The sequence below is a fragment of the Aphis gossypii genome, chromosome 3 (assembly GCF_020184175.1).
Source record: "Aphis gossypii isolate Hap1 chromosome 3, ASM2018417v2, whole genome shotgun sequence".
Taxonomy (NCBI): Eukaryota; Metazoa; Arthropoda; class Insecta; order Hemiptera; family Aphididae; genus Aphis; species Aphis gossypii.
In genome coordinates, this window is record NC_065532.1 from 10868822 (window position 1) to 10888973 (window position 20152).

General features: G+C 42.8%; 1 protein-coding gene across 5 annotated transcripts in view; it reads left to right on the forward strand.

Annotated features, from left to right (window-relative positions):
- The first annotated feature begins 3196 nt into the window (after nt 1-3196).
- The window catches only part of LOC114122319 (serine/threonine-protein kinase tousled-like 2), a 43361-nt gene continuing 26405 nt past the window's right edge, over nt 3197-20152 (forward strand). The window contains exons 1-2 of one of the 5 annotated variants that reach the window (XM_027984940.2): nt 3197-3840; nt 4157-4226. In XM_027984940.2, the coding sequence (XP_027840741.2) occupies nt 4196-4226 (31 nt within the window). In that variant the 5' untranslated portion in view covers nt 3197-3840; nt 4157-4195. Of the gene's footprint in view, nt 3841-4156; nt 4227-15430; nt 16234-20152 lie in introns of those variants that run through there. The other 4 variants (XM_027984942.2, XM_027984944.2, XM_027984937.2 and 1 more) reach the window with 4 other exon arrangements.

A 20152-nucleotide genomic window follows, 5' to 3' on the forward strand; every position in this document is an offset into this window, starting at 1 on the left:
CGTCGTATATTACATAATATACGAAAAAGATAGATTAAATTAATTTAAAATATCTACAAAGTATATTATAATATACTTATTGCATTCCTATGTATTTTTTCTACGATAGACATAATAGTAGAAATGTCAAAAAGTAAAAAAATATAATATTGAAGTAGTACAAACTACAAAGTGAAGAAATTTTAAGTAGGTTATAAGTTATAACTTTAAAGAGTAACTAACTAATAAGCAATAAGCTATAACAGTAAAATTGATAACTGATTAATGATAATCAGAAAAATAAAAAAATGTACAATTGATAAACAATAGAACATAATATTCTTATGATTTTACCATTTAATGGTAATGTACACGTACTAAAAATGAAAAGGTGTAATGTATATGTTAATGCATATAATATATTAAATATTTAAATATGTAATTACGTGTTGAGTTTTCAAGGTATATAAGCAAGATGCACGTTCAGTCTGTATTGACTATTGCCGAATAATGATACTATACGATGACTGATAACTGATGAGTACACGTACAACTATGATTGTACAACTGTTTGAACACCATTATTTTGGAATGTTCTTCATAATATAGGACTTATAATACATTTACACGATGATTGGTAACACAATTATGTACATTCTCTTGTAACCATTATTTTTTTTTTATTTAAAAATATTCATTTACACTCGTATTTTGGAATTTCTATGTATGTAGAAATTGCATTATATTAATTCTATAAATTAAAAGTATATTATTAATATTTAATAATTATTGATCATAATACAAGGTATTCAAGTAATATTTGTTTAAAAAATCAAAAAATAGGAAAGTTATTACTACTTACATAATTTTTTTTATTTATTTAATAAAACTATAATAGGTATTAAGTGATCATGATAGAGTCGATAGAGGCACCGTTTGGGAGAAAAATTGCGTGAATTGGTGGTATCCATATGTTTTATTGTATATTATAATATTGAATTAGTTTATTTTATATCATACATTAGTATAATTGTATAAAATCAATCGAACTTTGACATTCTTAATAAAAATCTGAAGTATCATAATCACTGAATGAGTACAAAAATTCTTTTATATAATTATGTATAAATACACTAACTATAGAATTTAAATATAGATCATTATTTATTGTATTCAGCATATTATAATTAATTTTTAATGTTAACTTTTCTATAATTCTAAATCGAACTCAAAATATAAATTAATTTAATGCTTTTTTTGTTTATAAAATATAATTAAGAATATAGTAAATGGAGTTAAATAATCTTAAAATAATCAGATTTTTTTAGTTATTAGTTAGGTACAGTATTTTTAATTTCTCGCTTTTCTCATTACTTGTATATCGCACCAGTAAAATATGATGTCGCCCGATAATACATTTAACGTATTTTTTACCAATAACAGCTAAATAATAATTAAACATTAACCAGTCCCTCTTGATATTCTACAACTCAAGATAGATATCGAGATTATACTATATCCTCAACCATAATAATAAGTACATTGTACATTTTTACATGTTGAAATTAATATTATGATTGTATGTGATCATAATATGGTATTCATTTAAACTAATTTACATTTGAACTTAACCTTAGCTTATTAACGAAATTAAATTATCAGTTCCGTTAAGTATGCCACTTCGTTTCAAGAACCTGTAACATATTTGGGCATATAATATAGATAAAAAATATGATCGAAAAGTTATATTTTTAACGTCATTAGTTTACATTGAACAAATTAACGTATAAAGATTACGTATTGTCTAGCAAACTATTGTATGTTGTACATTGTATCTTTGCATTATTATTGATAGGACTTGTTGAATCCGTATGTTTCTGTAACTCCATAATGGGACATAAATTTTTCGGTAAAAAGTACACGATGATTATTACACGGTCGGTAAAAATATAAACGTCACACTTCCTGCGAATTTCGATTAAAATAATATTCATATTTTTTTGGCAATAAAATCGTGTTAGTAAAAAATATCGGAACGTTTAACCGCAACAGTAATATCGACCGGCTTTATACCACATTCGTACCGTTGCTCGATGCGGACAACTGTTTTCGAAATGACAGTGTCGGTCCATAAAAACGACGGTATAGTAGTAATCTGGTAATCGTCGTTTTGGCAAATGTAATCGATAAAACGAAAAAAACATTTTTTTTGTTCTAACGCATACACCGCAAACGGTGTGTAGTGTATACATTGCACGACGGGACGGCGGCGGCATTGTTGTGGGATCGGAAGAGACCTGCACCGCCGCACCGACCGGTTGACGACGATTCGAAAACGGAAGAGATCGTAATCGGTGCGGCGGCGGGCAAACACTGGAATATCACGATATCACGAAGCCTCCTCAAGTATACCGCCGGCCGACGCGGTGTGATAACACAACGTTGTACCGATTTTCGCTCAACTTTCGTCTGACGCTCTTGCAGCCCCGCAGAGCAAAAGCTGCAGTAGCCGAGCGAGAGGATTGTGGGGGCCCGGGGGGGGGGGGTTATTATTTTCCGGTCTCCGAGGGACGTCGTCGTGCTCTCCGAGAACCCGGAACTGCGAATGGATCCCGCAGATGACGCGCCCGGCGAAGAAGATTTTTTCGCCGGTCGCGGACTGCACCGGAGAACCGATCGTGCAACGTCGGCGGGAGGGGAGTCGCGGGGACAACACCTAGGACGGGTGTAGTGGAAGGGGGGTAGCGGCGCGTTGTCACCTGCCCGCATCGCCAATACAGTATCACACACACAAACGCAAAAATACACAAATGCACGCGCACGCACACACCGAAAAAACCGTACACACGCACGGCGGACAGAACTGTCGGCGGCGGCGGCGGCAGCAGCAGCAGCTCAGTGTCGGTTGCGCTGTTTATTAATTCGGCCGGTTTAGCCGCAAACGCATGTGTACCGCCACCGCCGCCGTCGTCATCACCACCGCCCGCGACTGTGTGTGTGTATCGGCAACGCACGCACGCACTACTTACCCGTCGCCGTCACCGTCGTCGCCACCACCACCACCACCGCCACCGTCGTGGTCGTAGTAGTAGTAGTAGTAGTAGTAGTAGTAGTTGTAGTAGTAGTCGTCGTCGTCGCCGTCGTCGTCGTCGTCGTCGTCGTCGACCGTGGTCGCCGCCGCCCGCCACCGCACAGTATTATTATTATTATTATTATTATTATAGTATGGTGTTGTGCGTGTGTATTGTATTATGGTTGTAGTAGTGTTCGTCGTTTAATCGACGCGACGAGTTTACTTGTCCGTGCGGTGCGCGTGTCATAATATTAATAATAATAATAATAGTAATATTATTATCGTCGTCGTGTTCTCTCGTTCGAGATCTATTTAATGAGAGATCAAATTCCTTGTTTTTCGACGATACGTTTATTTTATTTTTTTATTTTTAAATTAAATTAAATTAAATTTTTTTTTTCCCCCGACAAACGAGTGGTGTCGTAATTATAATATTTATAACCCGGTGCCGTATTGTTGTTTTGTTTGTTTTTTAATAGTTTTTCGATTTTTCCTTTTATTGGTGTTTGTGCGTGTATGTGTGTGTGTGCGCGCGTGCCTGTGCTGTGTCAGTCAGAGACGGTTGTGTATGCGATCGTGCACGCGGCTGTCCACCGTCGCCGTCGACAGTCTTTAAAAAATTTTACGAAATAATAATTATCGTTTTTCCCGAGTTTTCGCATACCGTCGCGATGATTTACATCGTATAAAACCGTCGAAAACCGTCATCCGGCGTGTGCGTGCGCTCCGCCGCCGCCGCAGCCGATTCGCTTTATCTCGGTTTACCACGGCGGCCACCTCGGACAACGGTATCTATCACCAACGTTATTATGTATTGTTATTGTTATTTGTATTTGTGTGTTCTTCGGCGTCGACGTCGTCGTTTCTGTCGACGTTAACGTCCGACCGCCGTCGTTTTGTCGTAATAATAATAATATATTATTTCAACGATTTATTATCACAACGGTCGCGCGTTATCACACGCGAAAGCTTCTGATAACGGAAATAATCCGATAGTACTTGATGAATCCCCCCCGTGTTGCTCTCAATTCCGCCGACGTCTTGTGTTTTTTTTTTTTCTTACGTTGCACTTTTCGAAAAACAGTTAATGGTTTCTGTTTCCAGATTACAAATGAAACATTGGCGTTATGAACTACTGACGGGATGACGGAGATCCGTTGGCTATCAGGAGGTGGTGAGTAAACAAAATACAATTTTTTGCATTTTATTCATTATACATATTATTTACTGCGGTACTGTCTACCGGACCTGCAATTACCTCCGCCGCCGTAGTCGTGTACATTTTTCGCGAAATGCCGTACAATAACATTATTATCTTATCGATTTTTATTCTGACATGACAGAGGTTTATGAATGCGCGCGTGCATGTGTGCGATGCCGCTGGTTTTTGTCACACACACGCACGCGCCCATTTAAACATTACCGCATAGAAATATTTTGATGTTACGAAAATAATAATAAATAAATAAATAAATAAATAATAAAAAAAAATAACACACGATGCGACTCGATGTTATTAATAATCAGTGAGGCCAACGTGAAAAAAAAAATAATAAAACCGACAGCCGCGGGTCCTTCTCTCCGTCTCGTGTCCTACCCACCCCCCTCGGACCCCTCACCGTCGACGTAATAATATTATACACCGGTGATTCTGTGGGCTGCCGACGCCGCCGCCTATCCTCTCTCGGTGTTTAACTGTTTGCGTGCGAGTATCGGGATCAAACCGGAGCGGCGGCGAGACGATTGTGTGTGTGCATTCGAACGGCTGCACAACGACCGCCGCCGCCCGAAATCGTCGTCGTTTACGATACAAATAACACGTTTAAACACGGTATCGACGGCCCGAACGAGAATTTTTATTTGTAAACCCGCCAAAGAACTTTTGTAAACATTTCCAAATCCAATATAGAACCGATTAGAATATTATTGTTATTTTCAATAACACCGACAAGTCCATGGTTCGTCCGCGTAATATCAAGTGTATTGCGTCAACGCGGCGACGATAATGTGTGCCGTATGGTAGTGGACGCCGGCCAGCGGTCGAAAGGTTATAATTTTCCGACTATGGAACGACATTCCTGAATCGCCGCCGTCCGTGTCGCATCGGCGGACGGTTTCCTTTAAAAGTCGCGCGTTCACGTCACGTTTTCTCCCGTACACGGTGTCGTCGACTAAACGACGTTAACATTTTTTTCCACAAACGTTATAGAACACTTCCGTTGCCACACCGCGACCGCACTCCTAAATCGTATAACTAACGCGCTTACACGTCATGTTATCTATAAGACAGTCGGGAAGTGAACCAATCTATAATGCGCAATTCTCGATCAACACGTATATAGTGTATATATAGAGGGAAAACCAAATATTTTCCAAAACCTCTTTGGGGGACGTGGTTGCTGGAGGAGCTGCTGGGATAACTCGTTAATAGATAACGAAACCAGCGGGTACCTATATTATATTGGTGCGCATTACTGCACGTCGATCGCTAACGATTCGAACGTAATATTCTCGTCGTCGTCGTCAACTCGGTATCTGGTATAATATCACGTACATACACGACGATCGCCATCTCCACGACCACCGCTACACCACCTGCACGCGTCTTAACGTCTCGTCGTAAATACATAATGATAATAATATACACTCGGGTATCGCGCCCTTACAAACCGCGCTCGGGTGAATATATCGACCGGCGGCCAGGTACCACGTCGGTGGTAGTTGTAGATGAGAGAGGATATCGGACGAGGAGAGTGTACCGACGTGACGGTGACGGCTGGTGGAGGATGGGGGAATGATGCGTGTGTGTGTGTGTGTAGTGGTACGCGTTTGGGGCGCAAAAACGGCAGCGACAGCGGTGGTATATTCAACAGGGGGGAGTGGGGGGGGGCGAAACGTCGTCGTTTCTCGGTTGAACCGCCAGAGAGGTTGTATGTACGTACGTACGCTCGTGCGTGTGCGTGTGTACAATACAATAAAATGGCGTTTTCTATTGAACGGCAGAGAGCTCCGCGGAAGGACGGGCGGCGGCGGCGGCGGTGGCGGCGGCAGCAGAAGCGGTGGCTGCTGTGGCCGTATACACCCGTGGAGCGGAGGAGCAGGAGGAAGCGCGATGACTAGGTGGACGGGCAGGAGGAGGACAACGGTGACGGGGTGACGCGGGGAGAGACGTGTATATTTATTATGTGAGGGGCACACTGCTCCGGTCGTTTCGTTAAACATAGCCGCACACATATATATATATATGTATAACACTATAACTATATACACTCGCCGGAGCACCGAATGTTGTAAAACTTCAACCCACAGCCGTCGACCGTTCGCCGCGGCTTGTTCGCTTATATACGTGTGTGCACCACACGTTTGCAGTGGATCCCACACTCATCGATCGTATATACATATATTATAATATATGTGTGTGTGTGTGTGTGTGCGAGGAATGTGCACTCGTCTCGCGAATATAATACGGGAAACGTCTTTCGCACGAAACGCACTCTCTTCGACGGCAGCGTGTCGAGTTCTCGATGCGCCGCCGCCCTCGAGTCGTGTTCTCCTGGACAGCGCTCGCCGAAGCGAGAGCGACGCGTAAATAGCCGCTGCAGACGACGTATATTATGAGTATTATTGGCTACATTATAGTGTTATGATGGCTACTGTTTATACGGTGGCCGCGCGATGGTGGTGTGTGGTGCGTGTGTGCAGGGGTGAATGATGCGAAAGGCGACGGCGAGTCGTCGGCGGTCGGTGGACGGGAAGGGGTTTTAAAGTTAAGTTATCCCCCGGCCGAACAAACGATCCCAGGGTGTCCGCCATCTTGGTGTGCTCCGCTTTACCCCTCCGGTCGCGTCCCTTGCCGCCACTGACTCCGTTTTACCGCCCCTCACTACTACCCACGCATATAATGGTTTCGAAATCAAAGTCAAACGGCCGTCGCCGGGCAAATCCTCTGCCCATGTCGCCGGGAATTCCGTCGCGCCCGCGATAATGTAAAACGCCCCGTGTTACACCCCCTCTCCGCGGCTGCAGCACCTCGACTTCGTCGTCGTTGTATACAGTCGTCCACCTCGCCGTCCTCTTCGCGCCACAATCCCCCGACTCCGCTGTGTCCACCGACCCCTTTTCTATATCCTCTCGGTGTGGCAGGCAGCTGGCTGACTGTTTTTGTGTGCGTACGTGTACGCGTGTGTGTTGAAATGCGATCAATAAGCCTCGAAATGTATTGGGCCTCTATTTTTATATATTTTTACGTTTTCCATTGCCGTACATTAAACTTCGATTCGGTTTACGCTATCGCTCGCCCGTCCGCACGCTGCAACGTCATACCATGTATTCGCAACACCGCCGCGTTCACGCATTTCACACGGGTACCCACGACCAAAAGTGGGTTGTGTATATTATACCCGGTGGAAAAAAACCCTGATTTTGTCACCCTTCCGCTATCGTCGTTTCGAAGAGGTTGGCTGAGAGTGAAGATTACGTTTTATTTCGTATTGGATTTTCTCAAATGGAATCGTTATATAATAATTATTCTCTTATAGCGTTCGCGAAGCGCGGCAGATAGATTACGATATAGAATACAGTAATAAAAAGCGTTGGAAAAATTGCGTCTGCCCGGCGGCGGCAGAGGGGTTGTTGTTGTTGTTCGTCGATGATTGTAGCGAACGTGTTCAAAACGTTTTGCACACTGTATGCAGTGTGCGTGTGTGCGCGCACCGTGTTTATGTATCCATCAGACAGAGAGAAATAGAGAGAGATGGAGAGAAAGAGATTGATCAATAACTGACGTTTACCTAAAGTAAGTAGGTCATCGCGAAACGGACACTGATTTTCTCGACTTCTCGCGAGCGTTCTCCGCGGAGGCCGGCGATTACAATGAATAATAATAATAATAATAATAGTACATTACGACGATAGCGCAATATTATCCTGTTAATAATATAATATCGCGACGTTATGGGCTTGCGCCTTGCATCGTCGTGTCGTACACGGACGCAGCATACGCGACGTGTGCGCGGTACGCGGACGTGAACGACGAGCAGTAAAAAAAAAAAAAAAAAAAATTCACAAATCCGAACGAGCCGCCCGTTTTGCGGTCGAGAAATCGGCGGTCGCAAAGCGTCGTAGTGAAAAATGCATCGGAAATCAAGTCGACGTGCATGTGTGCACGGTCGCGTGTGTGCGTGTGTGTGTGTGTGTGCGAGCGAGCGGGACGATCGCGTTTGTTATGATACGAGTTAAATAGCCTCTGCCGGCTGCGCACGGTGTGTTCGTGGGCGACCGCGGTGGCGCGGGCCGGGGAAACGGACGAGAATATTATCGTGTTTAAAAATAATCTCCGACACGCCGTATGGCAACACTGTGCCGTGCCAATATGCTTTCGGAAGGTCGTTGAATGGCCGTGGATCATTGTCACAGCGTGACCGGATAAACGCTCGACGGGTAACCCTTTCCTCGCCGCCGCTTAGAATTGCGTTACTGCACACGCACGCAAATTACATTACACGAGCGGCGGCGGCGGGCCCTCGGCGCGCGCGCGTACACACGCACACACACACACACAACTTAACCGTGTGTAATTGACGGTAATGATAATTTTCGTGTCTCGTTCCGAGAGAGTACAAACGCCGCGGGTCCGATATTATTACCATTTTTTTTTATTTTCCCGAAGGTACGACGATAAATAAATAAATATAAAAAAAAAAAACGAACGAACGAACGATTTTTGGTTTAACGACCGGTTGACATTATAGCGCGTGCTGCTATTAATAAAATACCATTTTATATACCTACACTCGTTTGATGGCAAAAAAAAAATAAAAAAAAATAATAAAATCGCATTTTTTCCGTTCAAAAAAAAACTGGTCTGCTCGTCGCGTTCCTCGTGCGCCGCTCTCCGTGCGCAGAATCCACGGGAAAACGATCGGAGGAGAATTATGTTGACACTACGCGATTTAATTATAACGACGCCCTACATATATATAATACGCGTCGTTTTCTACCTTCCTCGATTAACGCCGCCGCCGCTACAAAACACAATGGCGTTGTGTCGGCCACTATACGGTGCAATGGCGTGTGTAAACAATATAATAATGTTTTTTATTTAATATTTTATAATATAATGTGTACGCGCGTTTACGGAGACCCAGTTTTTGTATCTACAAATATTAATAATAATAATAATACCGTATTAGGCGTTTTCGCCTCACGCGAATCCCATACAAACAGCCAGTCGACTGCTCGAGATTCGTAAACGCGTATTTCAATAACGCTATTATTATAATGTAGTATTGCGCAGACGTGGATAGTTCTCGTCTGCTATGTAGAACGTTTGACATTTATGCTCTCTTGTGAAACAATAATCATACGTGTATGTAAAATCAGAGACTTGCAACCCGCGCCCCTCTTACCCGTACTTCGTAGTTCTCTCGTACTGTTTTATTTTTTTTTTTTTTAGGTCGACTCGTTCCATACCGCCGCCGCCGTCGCGGTGTTATAATAATAATAATAATAATTATAATGGTATTACTACCGTCGAATGAATACCTATTAATCGGTTGTATACAATGTACATAAATGTTTTGTGTCAAACAAAATCTAAGCATATTGTATATGATATCGAATTGTGTCGCAGTGTCGCTATAATATTATGCACCGCCGAGTCGCCCGTAATAATAATAATAATAATAAAATATAATAATATTACGAGTACAATCGACGATTGGTTTTAGCAACGTGTATGTGTGTACGAAATACTGAAATCCTCCACTGTTTCGTGGTGTACAGCGTGTACTTACTATACGTAGTCAGCTGATAGTCGGCGTTCATGGTGGGTGGGTAGGTGGATGGGTGAGTGTAGAAGACACGCGTTCCGGTGAAGGTATAATATTTCACTAATAATATATGACGTAGGTACTGTTTTTTAAAAAAAATTAATACATAATAACGGATTCCTATAAAATTGCGCGTGTGGTGTGCCTACGATTCTAATATACGTTGGCGACGCGGTCGGAGTGAAGAGTGAGTGAGAGAGAGGACACGATGTTCCGGACCGACGGAGGTGCGGGCTACACAAGCAGAGTGTAGAAAATAATATCATGCCAATGACAAAAATGCGTCATTATATTAATTTATTTGATAATCGTATAACGTAACTTAACACATTAAAGTCTATCGCACGAGCCTATCTCGTATCTAGGACGGTCTCCTCGCGCGTTTACAATATTATTCTACACCGATTTGGTATTACATCACTGGACGTGTTTACGTTTGCATTTTTCTAAGTGTAAAGTTTAAATATTTGTATTCATTATACACCGTCGCCGTTGCAAAGGTAAATCCTATCGTATTAAAGTGGGGTGGATTGTGTGTGGGTGGTGGCGTTTTATTTTGTTTCCTGTAAAGCCTCCATTGAATGCCGTGATGCGAGCGCTCGTTTTTCGTGCTTCCTCTCTTGCATCCGAATCTGAAAAATCCATTTCCCTCCGGTTTTAGTCCACCCTGATGTGCGACTATTCGTTTGAATTATCTGAAAGCAGCCTTAATGCCTTATCGTGTTTTGTGTAGTATTGCGCTTGCACAAAATGTTTAAAAATCGATACGAAGTAAAACTTTTTTTGAATACCCATATAAAACCGTCTATAAAAAATCTTAGTTATTTAAAGTTAAATTAATCAAAGTATTTTGAAACAAATCAAATCATATTTTACTAGTAGACTACAAAAATTGTAGTTTTCCCTGCACTAACAAAAATTATTTCATGGGTATATAATATATGCAACATAATTTAGATACTAGTTAAATTTAAATTCAATGTAATCTATTATAATACACGTTGAAAAAATAATTTAGAAATTTTTACTATCTGATCGTTAAAATCAAGTCGATGTTTTTCACAAGTAGGTTTTAACTTATTAAACATAAACAATCTACTAAAATAATTTGGTTAATTAATAGCCCAGACATATTTTAGTGTTTATAATATATGCAATATGAACCTGATATTATAGCATCATTATTTATTATTAACATAATATCTTTTACGTTTATTTTTGGTCAAACTGAACGTTTTTTACTGTATCTCGGAATAATATATACGGACAAGTACGTAAAAACATTTACATATTATTTTCTTTTTATCAATAAGGTCTTCAGTGGTAAGTTTGGCCATTATGTATAATATATATTATTTTGTATTATTTATACTAATGAACGTATCCGGTTTAGTTGTCCCTACGGCTTGTAAATTATTATTTTCAAATTTGAATTCAATTGGTGAGCGTGCTACGTCCGTCCGATCGTTTTTTAATTGTATCAGTATAATCGATTTCGAACGGGTTTATCGTTTAATATCGCTGAAGCAGTTTTACCGTCCTCGTTTCACATCGAAAAACGCGAGAAAATTCAGAAAAATAACCTCTTAACACGTCCTATTACATTTTGTCGGATTTCGGAAATAAGGCGTACATCGAGGAGGAGTAACACGACGAAAAAACGATATCGTCGAAGACGTCGTACGCGTTATTAATATTATATTATTATGGCGGATAACAACACACACACGTCATCGTCGTTGTAAAACGAATACATTGCTCGGTTCATAATATTCGGAACCAGTGTCTCCTACTCGATCGCGCAACAGCCGGGCAAATACGATAATATTTTAATATTATAATATTATGTTATGAACCCATCGCACAATAATAATATTATTTAAATACCATAATGAACCGCTCGCTTTTATTTAGTAGAGCGGCGGCGGTCGTCGTGTGCATGGAAAAAAAAAACATTCGCTGCAGCCGCCGTCGGTGGTGGCCTATGCAAACATAGCGAAAAAACGGCGAACCGACAACCAGTTCTGCCCCGTTATGTTTTTTATGTTTTATTATTATGTTTTTTTTTTTTTTTTTTCTATTCCGATTGTGAAATCTGTCGTAAGTCTGGCAACGCCGAGAGTGAATCGAATTCGCTAATTACATCGACGTCGGCAGCGGCGGCGGCGGTATACACACTCCTCACACACGTACCGGTCCTTGAGGCCCTCCCCCTCCCCTCAAAAATACCCCTCGCGCCCGCCGCAACAGCCCGGCCCGTCGGACACAATAGACTCGGCGCCGCTCCGTTCGTTCGCCGGCCGCCCTCCGCCGTCGTCCCGCGGGCGTAAAAACACGGGGAGCTTATAAACGCGATATAATTCAATTGGGCGGCGGCGCGCGCGACCGGTCGTTCATTTATACGCGCTCGGGCCGACGGCGACGATCGCGCGCGCGCGAGTCATCCGAATAGAAGTAATAGTAGTAGTATTTTACGGCGGCGTAGGTGGTTTCTGTGGGATTCGGGCCGGGGAGCGCGGTTACGGTTTTACTCCGCTGCCGGCCGACACCGTGTGCGTCTGTGACACAATTACCATAATAATAATAATAACAATATTATTACGTCAACGCGCGCGCGCGAGTCGATATATTATTATTTGTTTTATTGTACCGTTCATAACCGGCATATTATAGACGGTCGATCGAATTGTTTTATTGTCATATCGTATTATTTTTATGAATTGTAATTTTTTTTTTTCCTTTGCGCATTTATCGGAGATACGGTTTCGGCCGAATCGTCGCCGCCGGTGGTCATGATGACATACGCACTCGAAATTAAAACATGCACATCTCGAGTGCCCAGCTCTATACCCACGTTTTTTTTTTTTTTTATAATATGCGTTTAATAAATCTCCTTCAGACGTTGTCGACAACGATTAAACGATTTAGTGCATCCGTACGACGTAAATTAGTTAATTATTTTTGCCCCAAACACCGAACGTTATTCCGGTACCGGCGATGAGATGACGTGTCGTCGTTCCCGTACGGTGTGTTGCAGTGATGCTTTTAAACGATCGCGACGTTGTGCGAATCAATCATCGTCAATCACAGATTTCGATCGAGCGTCGAGACGCGACTGCGGTCTTAAAGTTTTGCCGTACCCTCCCCCCCCCATTAACCGACGACTCGAGCTTAATGTAATAATATATTTAATTCATCACGTCGCACGTCTCCGGACGCGTCAGACGCTGTGAAGTTTCGTGTGTGCGGCGCCCGGCCCGGCGCGCGCGACCAAACGCCGCCGCGGTACGCGCGCCAGACATCAGACGTGCCCCGCAGTGCCCTGCTGATAAAAATAATCGTAGCATTACCGTTCGAGTCCGTGTAGTAGTCGTCAGCTGACTGCCCACTCAGCCGTACCAGCCGCGGCCGTGACGTCACGAATCCGGCGGCGTTGCCGAACCGTGCGTCCCCGCGCCCCTCGCGCCATCCTTACACACGCACACACTTCCTTCCTCCGTCGGTTTTATTTCGTTTTTTTTTTCTCGCTCGTTCTTTTCCTCTTTTTTCGTCCTCTCGTTTTATATTTAATATATACACACACACATATATATATATATAAATGTATTTTTTTCCCCAATGTCTCGCACACCAACTCATGCACATAATACGTATATAATACACATTCGGTCTCCTATTAGGACGTTATATTATTACTATTATGTTATTCCTTACACTTATACCTTTCGTGTTTCTCTCCGGTATTATTACTATTATTATTATTATTATTTTAATACAATACAATACACACACATATATATATATATATTATATGCACAGAGAGGAACGTTCCGCCGTACGTGGTGTGTACGCTTCTTCTTCTCCGGCCGACATTACCGTTGGCGGAGGAGTCGCCATATTGGACTGAGGATTTTTGTTGTTTACGCGGCCGTTGCCCGTTGCACTAAATCACGACTACATAATATGTATATTATTATAATACCACGGTATACGCACCGGACGCCGCGCCAGCTACAGAGTGTACAGCGGCGGCGCGCGTGTGTGCATTTCAATTTACCACTTCGCTAAAAACCGATGGGCGGCGCCATCTTAGTTTTGTTTTTCCCCCATCGCCGCCGCCGCCGCCGATGTGGTGATCGTGTAACCTCATTTGGCGATATCTTTTTCAACGATACCACACAAATATATTAGGTGCGACGACTTACAACAACTACGTCGTTATGGTGCACAACAACACACTACACTGTAATAATAATATGACTACGGTGCCACATAACGTTTACTGCTCGCGCACAATGATACCTACGTAACGATATTGTTGTAATCTCCGACACGGTTCCTGTGTACATATTATTATATATTAGTGTGTTATTAATATTATATTTTTCGCCTTATCGGTTGCGATTCGTTTCCCGATTTTCCTGTGCGCGCACGTACCTTAAATATTTTTAGTCATTGTACGCGTATTATTCGAAAGTCTTTCGTAGACGCTATAAATAGATTCTCCTAATCTCGAATGTTCGTGATATAACGTCATTGCGAGTAGATAGATCAGCTGTAATAATTTCCGTTTTAGCCGGACCGGTATATTATACACGAAGGGGTTAGTCGTGTTTAATTGCCGCTCTGGCCAAAAATAGTTTCGATATTACCATCGTGGCGTCGTGTTAACACCGTCGGTTATTTATAAATCATTCGTCTTGAAATTAAGTATATATAGGTATTTAAAGTATGTCTGTCAGTTTTAGAAAACCTAAGCGGATTTAGCGCGTTATACCGATACTATAGTATAATATGATCTCGTTGGAGTAAAGTGTTTCCGACAGGTTGGGACCACGGTGTCGTTGTCGTACAACACGTCTTATCGTCCTATCGTCGACCGTTTTCGCAAAGGAATCCCGAAAGAAGACGAAAACACGAGAATGAAGTGAAGGAAGGGTAGCGAAAAAATCGTTGTGCGTAGTTGGGTAGCTTAGATACGCGTTGCACAATGGCAGTGCTGCGGGCCGCGGTGGTGGTGTGTGATACGCACACGGTAGGTGGTTGAAAATTGTCGATGAAAATTCGCAACAGGGTAGGAACACACCACTAGAGGAGGAGAGAGTGTGTGTGAGAGTGTTGTCGGTGGGGAAGAGCCAGTGAGTGGTTACACTGGTGCGGTGGTGGCGCGGTGTGCGAAGGTCGCGCAGCATTGAGCATTGCGCGCAATCGAAAAAAAAAAGAAAGAGAGAAGAGGAGAGAATAAAAATTATAGTAGTTGAATATTATTATTATTACCAAACACAGGAAAGGAATGCACACTACTACTACTACTACTACTGCACGGCGGTATACTATAACACTGCAGCAGTGTATGATACGCGTTTTATATAGAGAGCGGGTCCCGGAGAGCAGAGCAGAGCAGCTGCTTGTGTGCACACTGTCATATTATATATTATTATTATTATTTTATATTATATACGTATATATTATATTATATTATCGTTGGGAGGATATAGAGTCATTATTCCCATTCCGAGTCCGGTCATCGGGTCGTACGGGCCGCAGTGATCGTTTCACAAAACCGCCAGCCGGCAGTTCGTGCGCGTCTGTCCGTCCGTCCGTTCGTTCCGATCGTTTCTCTTCTCCGTCCGCGACGTGTGTCGTCTTCGCCCCGTCGTAACCCATGGTTTCCGACTAACGCCACCCGCGCGCGGGCGTGATAACACCGACGACGGCAATGATAATATTATTGTTTTAATAATAATAATAATAATAATATTATTATTATTGTTATCCCGAGGCCCCGGGACGGTATTAATTGTTAATACGCGTTTCTTCCGTTCGAATTTGCGTTCGCGCACTCGCGCTCCTCGCACACCGGAGGCGGCGCCCTCGTCTCGTGCCACCGGAGGAGACGCCGCGTACGCCTGACGTCGTTTTTCTTGTTGTTTATTTTCGTTTTATTTTTTTTCTCCAACGGCTGCCGTCGACGTCGGTGAATTTCATTGTAAAATCAATATTACGTCGTGTGGAAATTCGGACGATGAGTTCCGCCAACGGCTGCTGCTGTCGTAGTAGCAGTAGTATTATTATACCTAACTAGTGTAACGGCAGCGATTGAGCGGCGGTGGGGTGTACTCTCCTCGCCGCGTCCCACCCCTCCACCCCGTCGACACATCTTCCCCCTCGCCGGCCGCCGCTACCCTACTCGCCCCGGCACATGGAAGAGGCGCAGAGTTCATATTGTTGCGTCGCCAGTGCATATGTCGTGTTACCTCGTGCCGCTGCCGCCGCCGCCGCCTTCGCCGTCGTTGTCAGAAGCAGCAGCAGCGACCGGTGCGCATTTATCGATGATGATGTGTTCCCAAGGTTAGTTCGACACCTGTACAATTTTACGTGTTCTACAAGACCGTGTAATTCAATAATATACGCGTTTGTCTATGTATTATTTTAAAATAATAATATGCATTTTTGTATATTGTAACAAACGCGTATATTATGTTTCAATATTTTTTATACATATTATAATAATTGCCGTACGACGATGTTATGTATTATTGTATAAGTCGATTGCACCGCACGGCATGATAAACGATGTGGTGCGTCGATGTATGTAAACACGTCGTTATCGGGTGGTTGTGATACCGCATGGAAACTTTTTTCGAAAACTTACTGTGTATATAACAATTTAATTTAATATTGTAATTCGGTATCGCAGTAATAATATATAAGCGTATCGCCGTACAAACAATAATATTATGTTCTACATTCGTGTCGTTTCTTCCGCATTCTCGGCGGGACTAGCTTTTCGTCATATATATATATATATATATATATATATACGCTGCTCTCGTCTCTACTCTCTTCGCTCTTGTAATATTATATTATTATAACGTCTCTTTTGGAGAACATCCGTCGTCCCGATTATTTTATTATTGTTGTGTACCGAAAACACACTCACGTACGACGACGACGACGTATACAAAGACAACCCCTACCCGGTGGGTTACGACGAGAGGGTTGCTCCGCACCCGCCGCCGTCGTAGTGGTGTTAGCCGCGTATTCCACATAGTTGTTGTATAGTATATAGTCGTATTATTTTCGGACGACCGCCGATCGATAACGCCTCGACCTCTCTGTGGGTTTTTTAAATACGGTTTGCGTTTATTCTAAAATGTACGAGAAATTGCACGACGACGGTCGTCGTAGTCGTCGCCGTACCACGCCCCCTCCACCGTATATTAGCCGACACCGCGCGGCGCTACTATGTACACACCACACTACCTTGTTCCGACCGTCGTCGTCGTCGTCGTTTCCCTCCGCAAAATATTCCTCCGCACCGTTGCCGGTTCAATTAAATATTATTTTATTTCTCTGCTGCTCGCACATAACTACAACTCTACACGATATAATATAATGTAAATAATATAATATATATCGACGTACACACGCACACGTGCCGGTCGGTAGGTTGTTGTACTACGGCGGTATAATAATAATAATATATAGCAGTGGCGGCGGCGGCTCGAACGACGAAATCCGTAAATGGCGATATTGCTTGCATCGGTCGTCGAAAGACGCGTTCCGATTCCACTACGATATTATTATTATTATAAGAACTCATATATAATAATATATATACACGTGTGTGTGTGTGTGTGCACGTCGTGTGGATTTTATTTTATTTTTTTTCTATAATCGCATTCGCCTCTGGCAACGGATTCCTCCATAGGTCGTCGTCGTCGTCGTCGTCGTCGTCGTCGTCATCGTGTGTGTGTGCGTGTGTGCGTGTACGTGGCAAGTTCGCATAGCACATTCGTGGAACACACTCGGCCGCCGTCGCTGCTTGTGTCGTCTTTTGTACGCAAAGTGATGGAGGGCGGGGTGTGTGGTATGTGTGAGAGCGAGAGCCGAGAGGAGATGTGCTCTGGATAAATACGTCGTGTAATAAATAAGCGGCCGAGAAGTGTAACCGGGCGCGCGCGAACAATGGCGGTCGAACACCGCACACACACACACAAACAAATACGTATGCGCGCGCATGTGTGTGTGTGTGTTTGTGTTGTGCACCGATGACGGGCAAGACGGAGAGCGAGCGAGCGAGAGAGAGATGACCGGCCAAAGTTTGTGCCGCCGCATTCCGATGTGTTTTATTTTTGCGCGCGCGTCCCATGATACTGCTACGACTATATAAATGTTATAACCCGAATCCGCGACTTTTCGTGTCGGGTGTACGCATGCACCGACAGGAGGAGAGACCGCCGTTTCGTCGGCTTTTTCCGCCTTTGCGTCATTTCCGCACACCACCCGCCGGAGGCGGACGGTCAGGTCGGCCGGCCGACCGGCACACACGTCGTATGTAGGTAGGTACGTGGGTGGCTGGGTGGCGGCGGTGGTGGTCGGGGCGACGGCGGCGGCGGCGGCGCTGCTCGACGTTTGTGTCCAAGGACCGTCATCGTGTGTTATTATTTTATTATATTTTGGTGTGCTCGAAAAATCGTTTTCGTATAGCAACAATATCATTACGACCGAGACCCACTGCCGTGTTGTAGTGGCGGCGGCGGCATAGAGACCGCACGAAACTAATCCGATCGTACACTATACACGCATATACCTGTGTCTTACAGTACTCTGTATTACGTGTACGAGTGCACGATGACGTCGTTTCGACGTCGATAACGCTCCAAGTCGATTTGCAGTGACATACGCGCGAGGCGTTCACAAGAATCGCTTACGACTTATATTCCGTTTTAGATACATATAAAAAGAACAATCAAATTAGTGTTAGACAGTCGGTGGTGGTCGGTTGCGCGAGACTTTTTGACCGTTTCTCACGTTTTTGCGTGCTATTTCTCCAAAACACGTTTTCACCGGGTCCATGTTTGTGTGTGTGTGTGTGTGTGTGATGTAAACCGTTGAAAAATTATTGCTCGCCGTTTAATGAATAATATAGTAATAAAATATTTCCGCGTGCGTACGTGTGAACTCTTGTAGGTAGGTAACGTACGTTTCACGCCGTCGACAAACCTCTAGTAGAGTAGATCACGCGACGAGTTCACAGTTTTGATAAGTTATAATTTGGTGAATAATTAATAAAATATGTCGAACAACGTTGCACACGGAAAATTACGTTTGCCGCATTTGAAACGACATTTGTACTGAATATTTAATTGATAAAAAAAAAACGACACCGTGTAACGTGACCAAGGACTAATTTTATGTATGTGACCTAGAGAGGGCAGATTATAAAAGCCATTTTTTCTATCTATTTTATTGTTAAAATGTTTCGATTTTCTTACCGAGTGTCGTCGACGTGTCGCCGTAAGATTACAATATTTAATAAACGTTAGCGTAGTTATTTTTTTCACTTCGTATCTAACCAAACGTTTTATCAATAATCATCCGACAAGTATATTATAATCGTATTATAAGTGTCTATAGTACTCGAGTCTAATATTTTATTTAAATCGATATAAATTAGTAGTACCGATGTGTTTTGCGCTGGTTTACTAGAAAAATAATCTTAAAACAACATGTTATTATGTTATCAATAAATAGATGATTAAATCTATGACTCTATTAGCGCAGTATGTTAAAGAACGTAGTTGATGGTACAATCAAACGAATTAAAAAATGGAAACAAAAATAATGTTTGTCTACGGGTATTACAACTGTAGTAACAGCTAGTACAGTTTTGCGAACGGCAGAGGTAACGTCTTCGTTCGCATTTTTTGACTTGGATCGGTAAATATCATATCCGCCGTGTGCAAATCGTTTTTAACCATTATTTTATTACCGACATGATCGAATTTACAACTACTGCGAAAATAGAAAAAAAAACGGTACTCGATCGTCCGACTATAATATAATAATAGTAATAATATAGTTTCGTTGACCCCAAAGTGTTCTACCGAGTTGAACAACGAGTGAACAGTGAACATATTTTCTTGGCCGACAATAATAATTGCGTTTAAAAAAACACGGCATAAAATAATTTACTCTCCCGCGTGGCCGCGTACCATTTAACATTATATTATTATAGAGAACGTATATAACAGAAAACGGAACGATCGTCGTCGTCGTTGTCGTCGTGTTTGAACGATTCACCTCCGCCTACGTTGTCGTCGGCGTAGTGTCGTACATGGTAAAATGTCGGTAATTCGGTAACGTGACGCCGTGAGAAAACCGGGCGGGGCTCTATTTTAAATCCTCAAAACAACCCAACTAATATCATTCGTCTAAAAAAAAATAACGATTTTAAAAAACTACCACCGTCGCCGCCACTTGT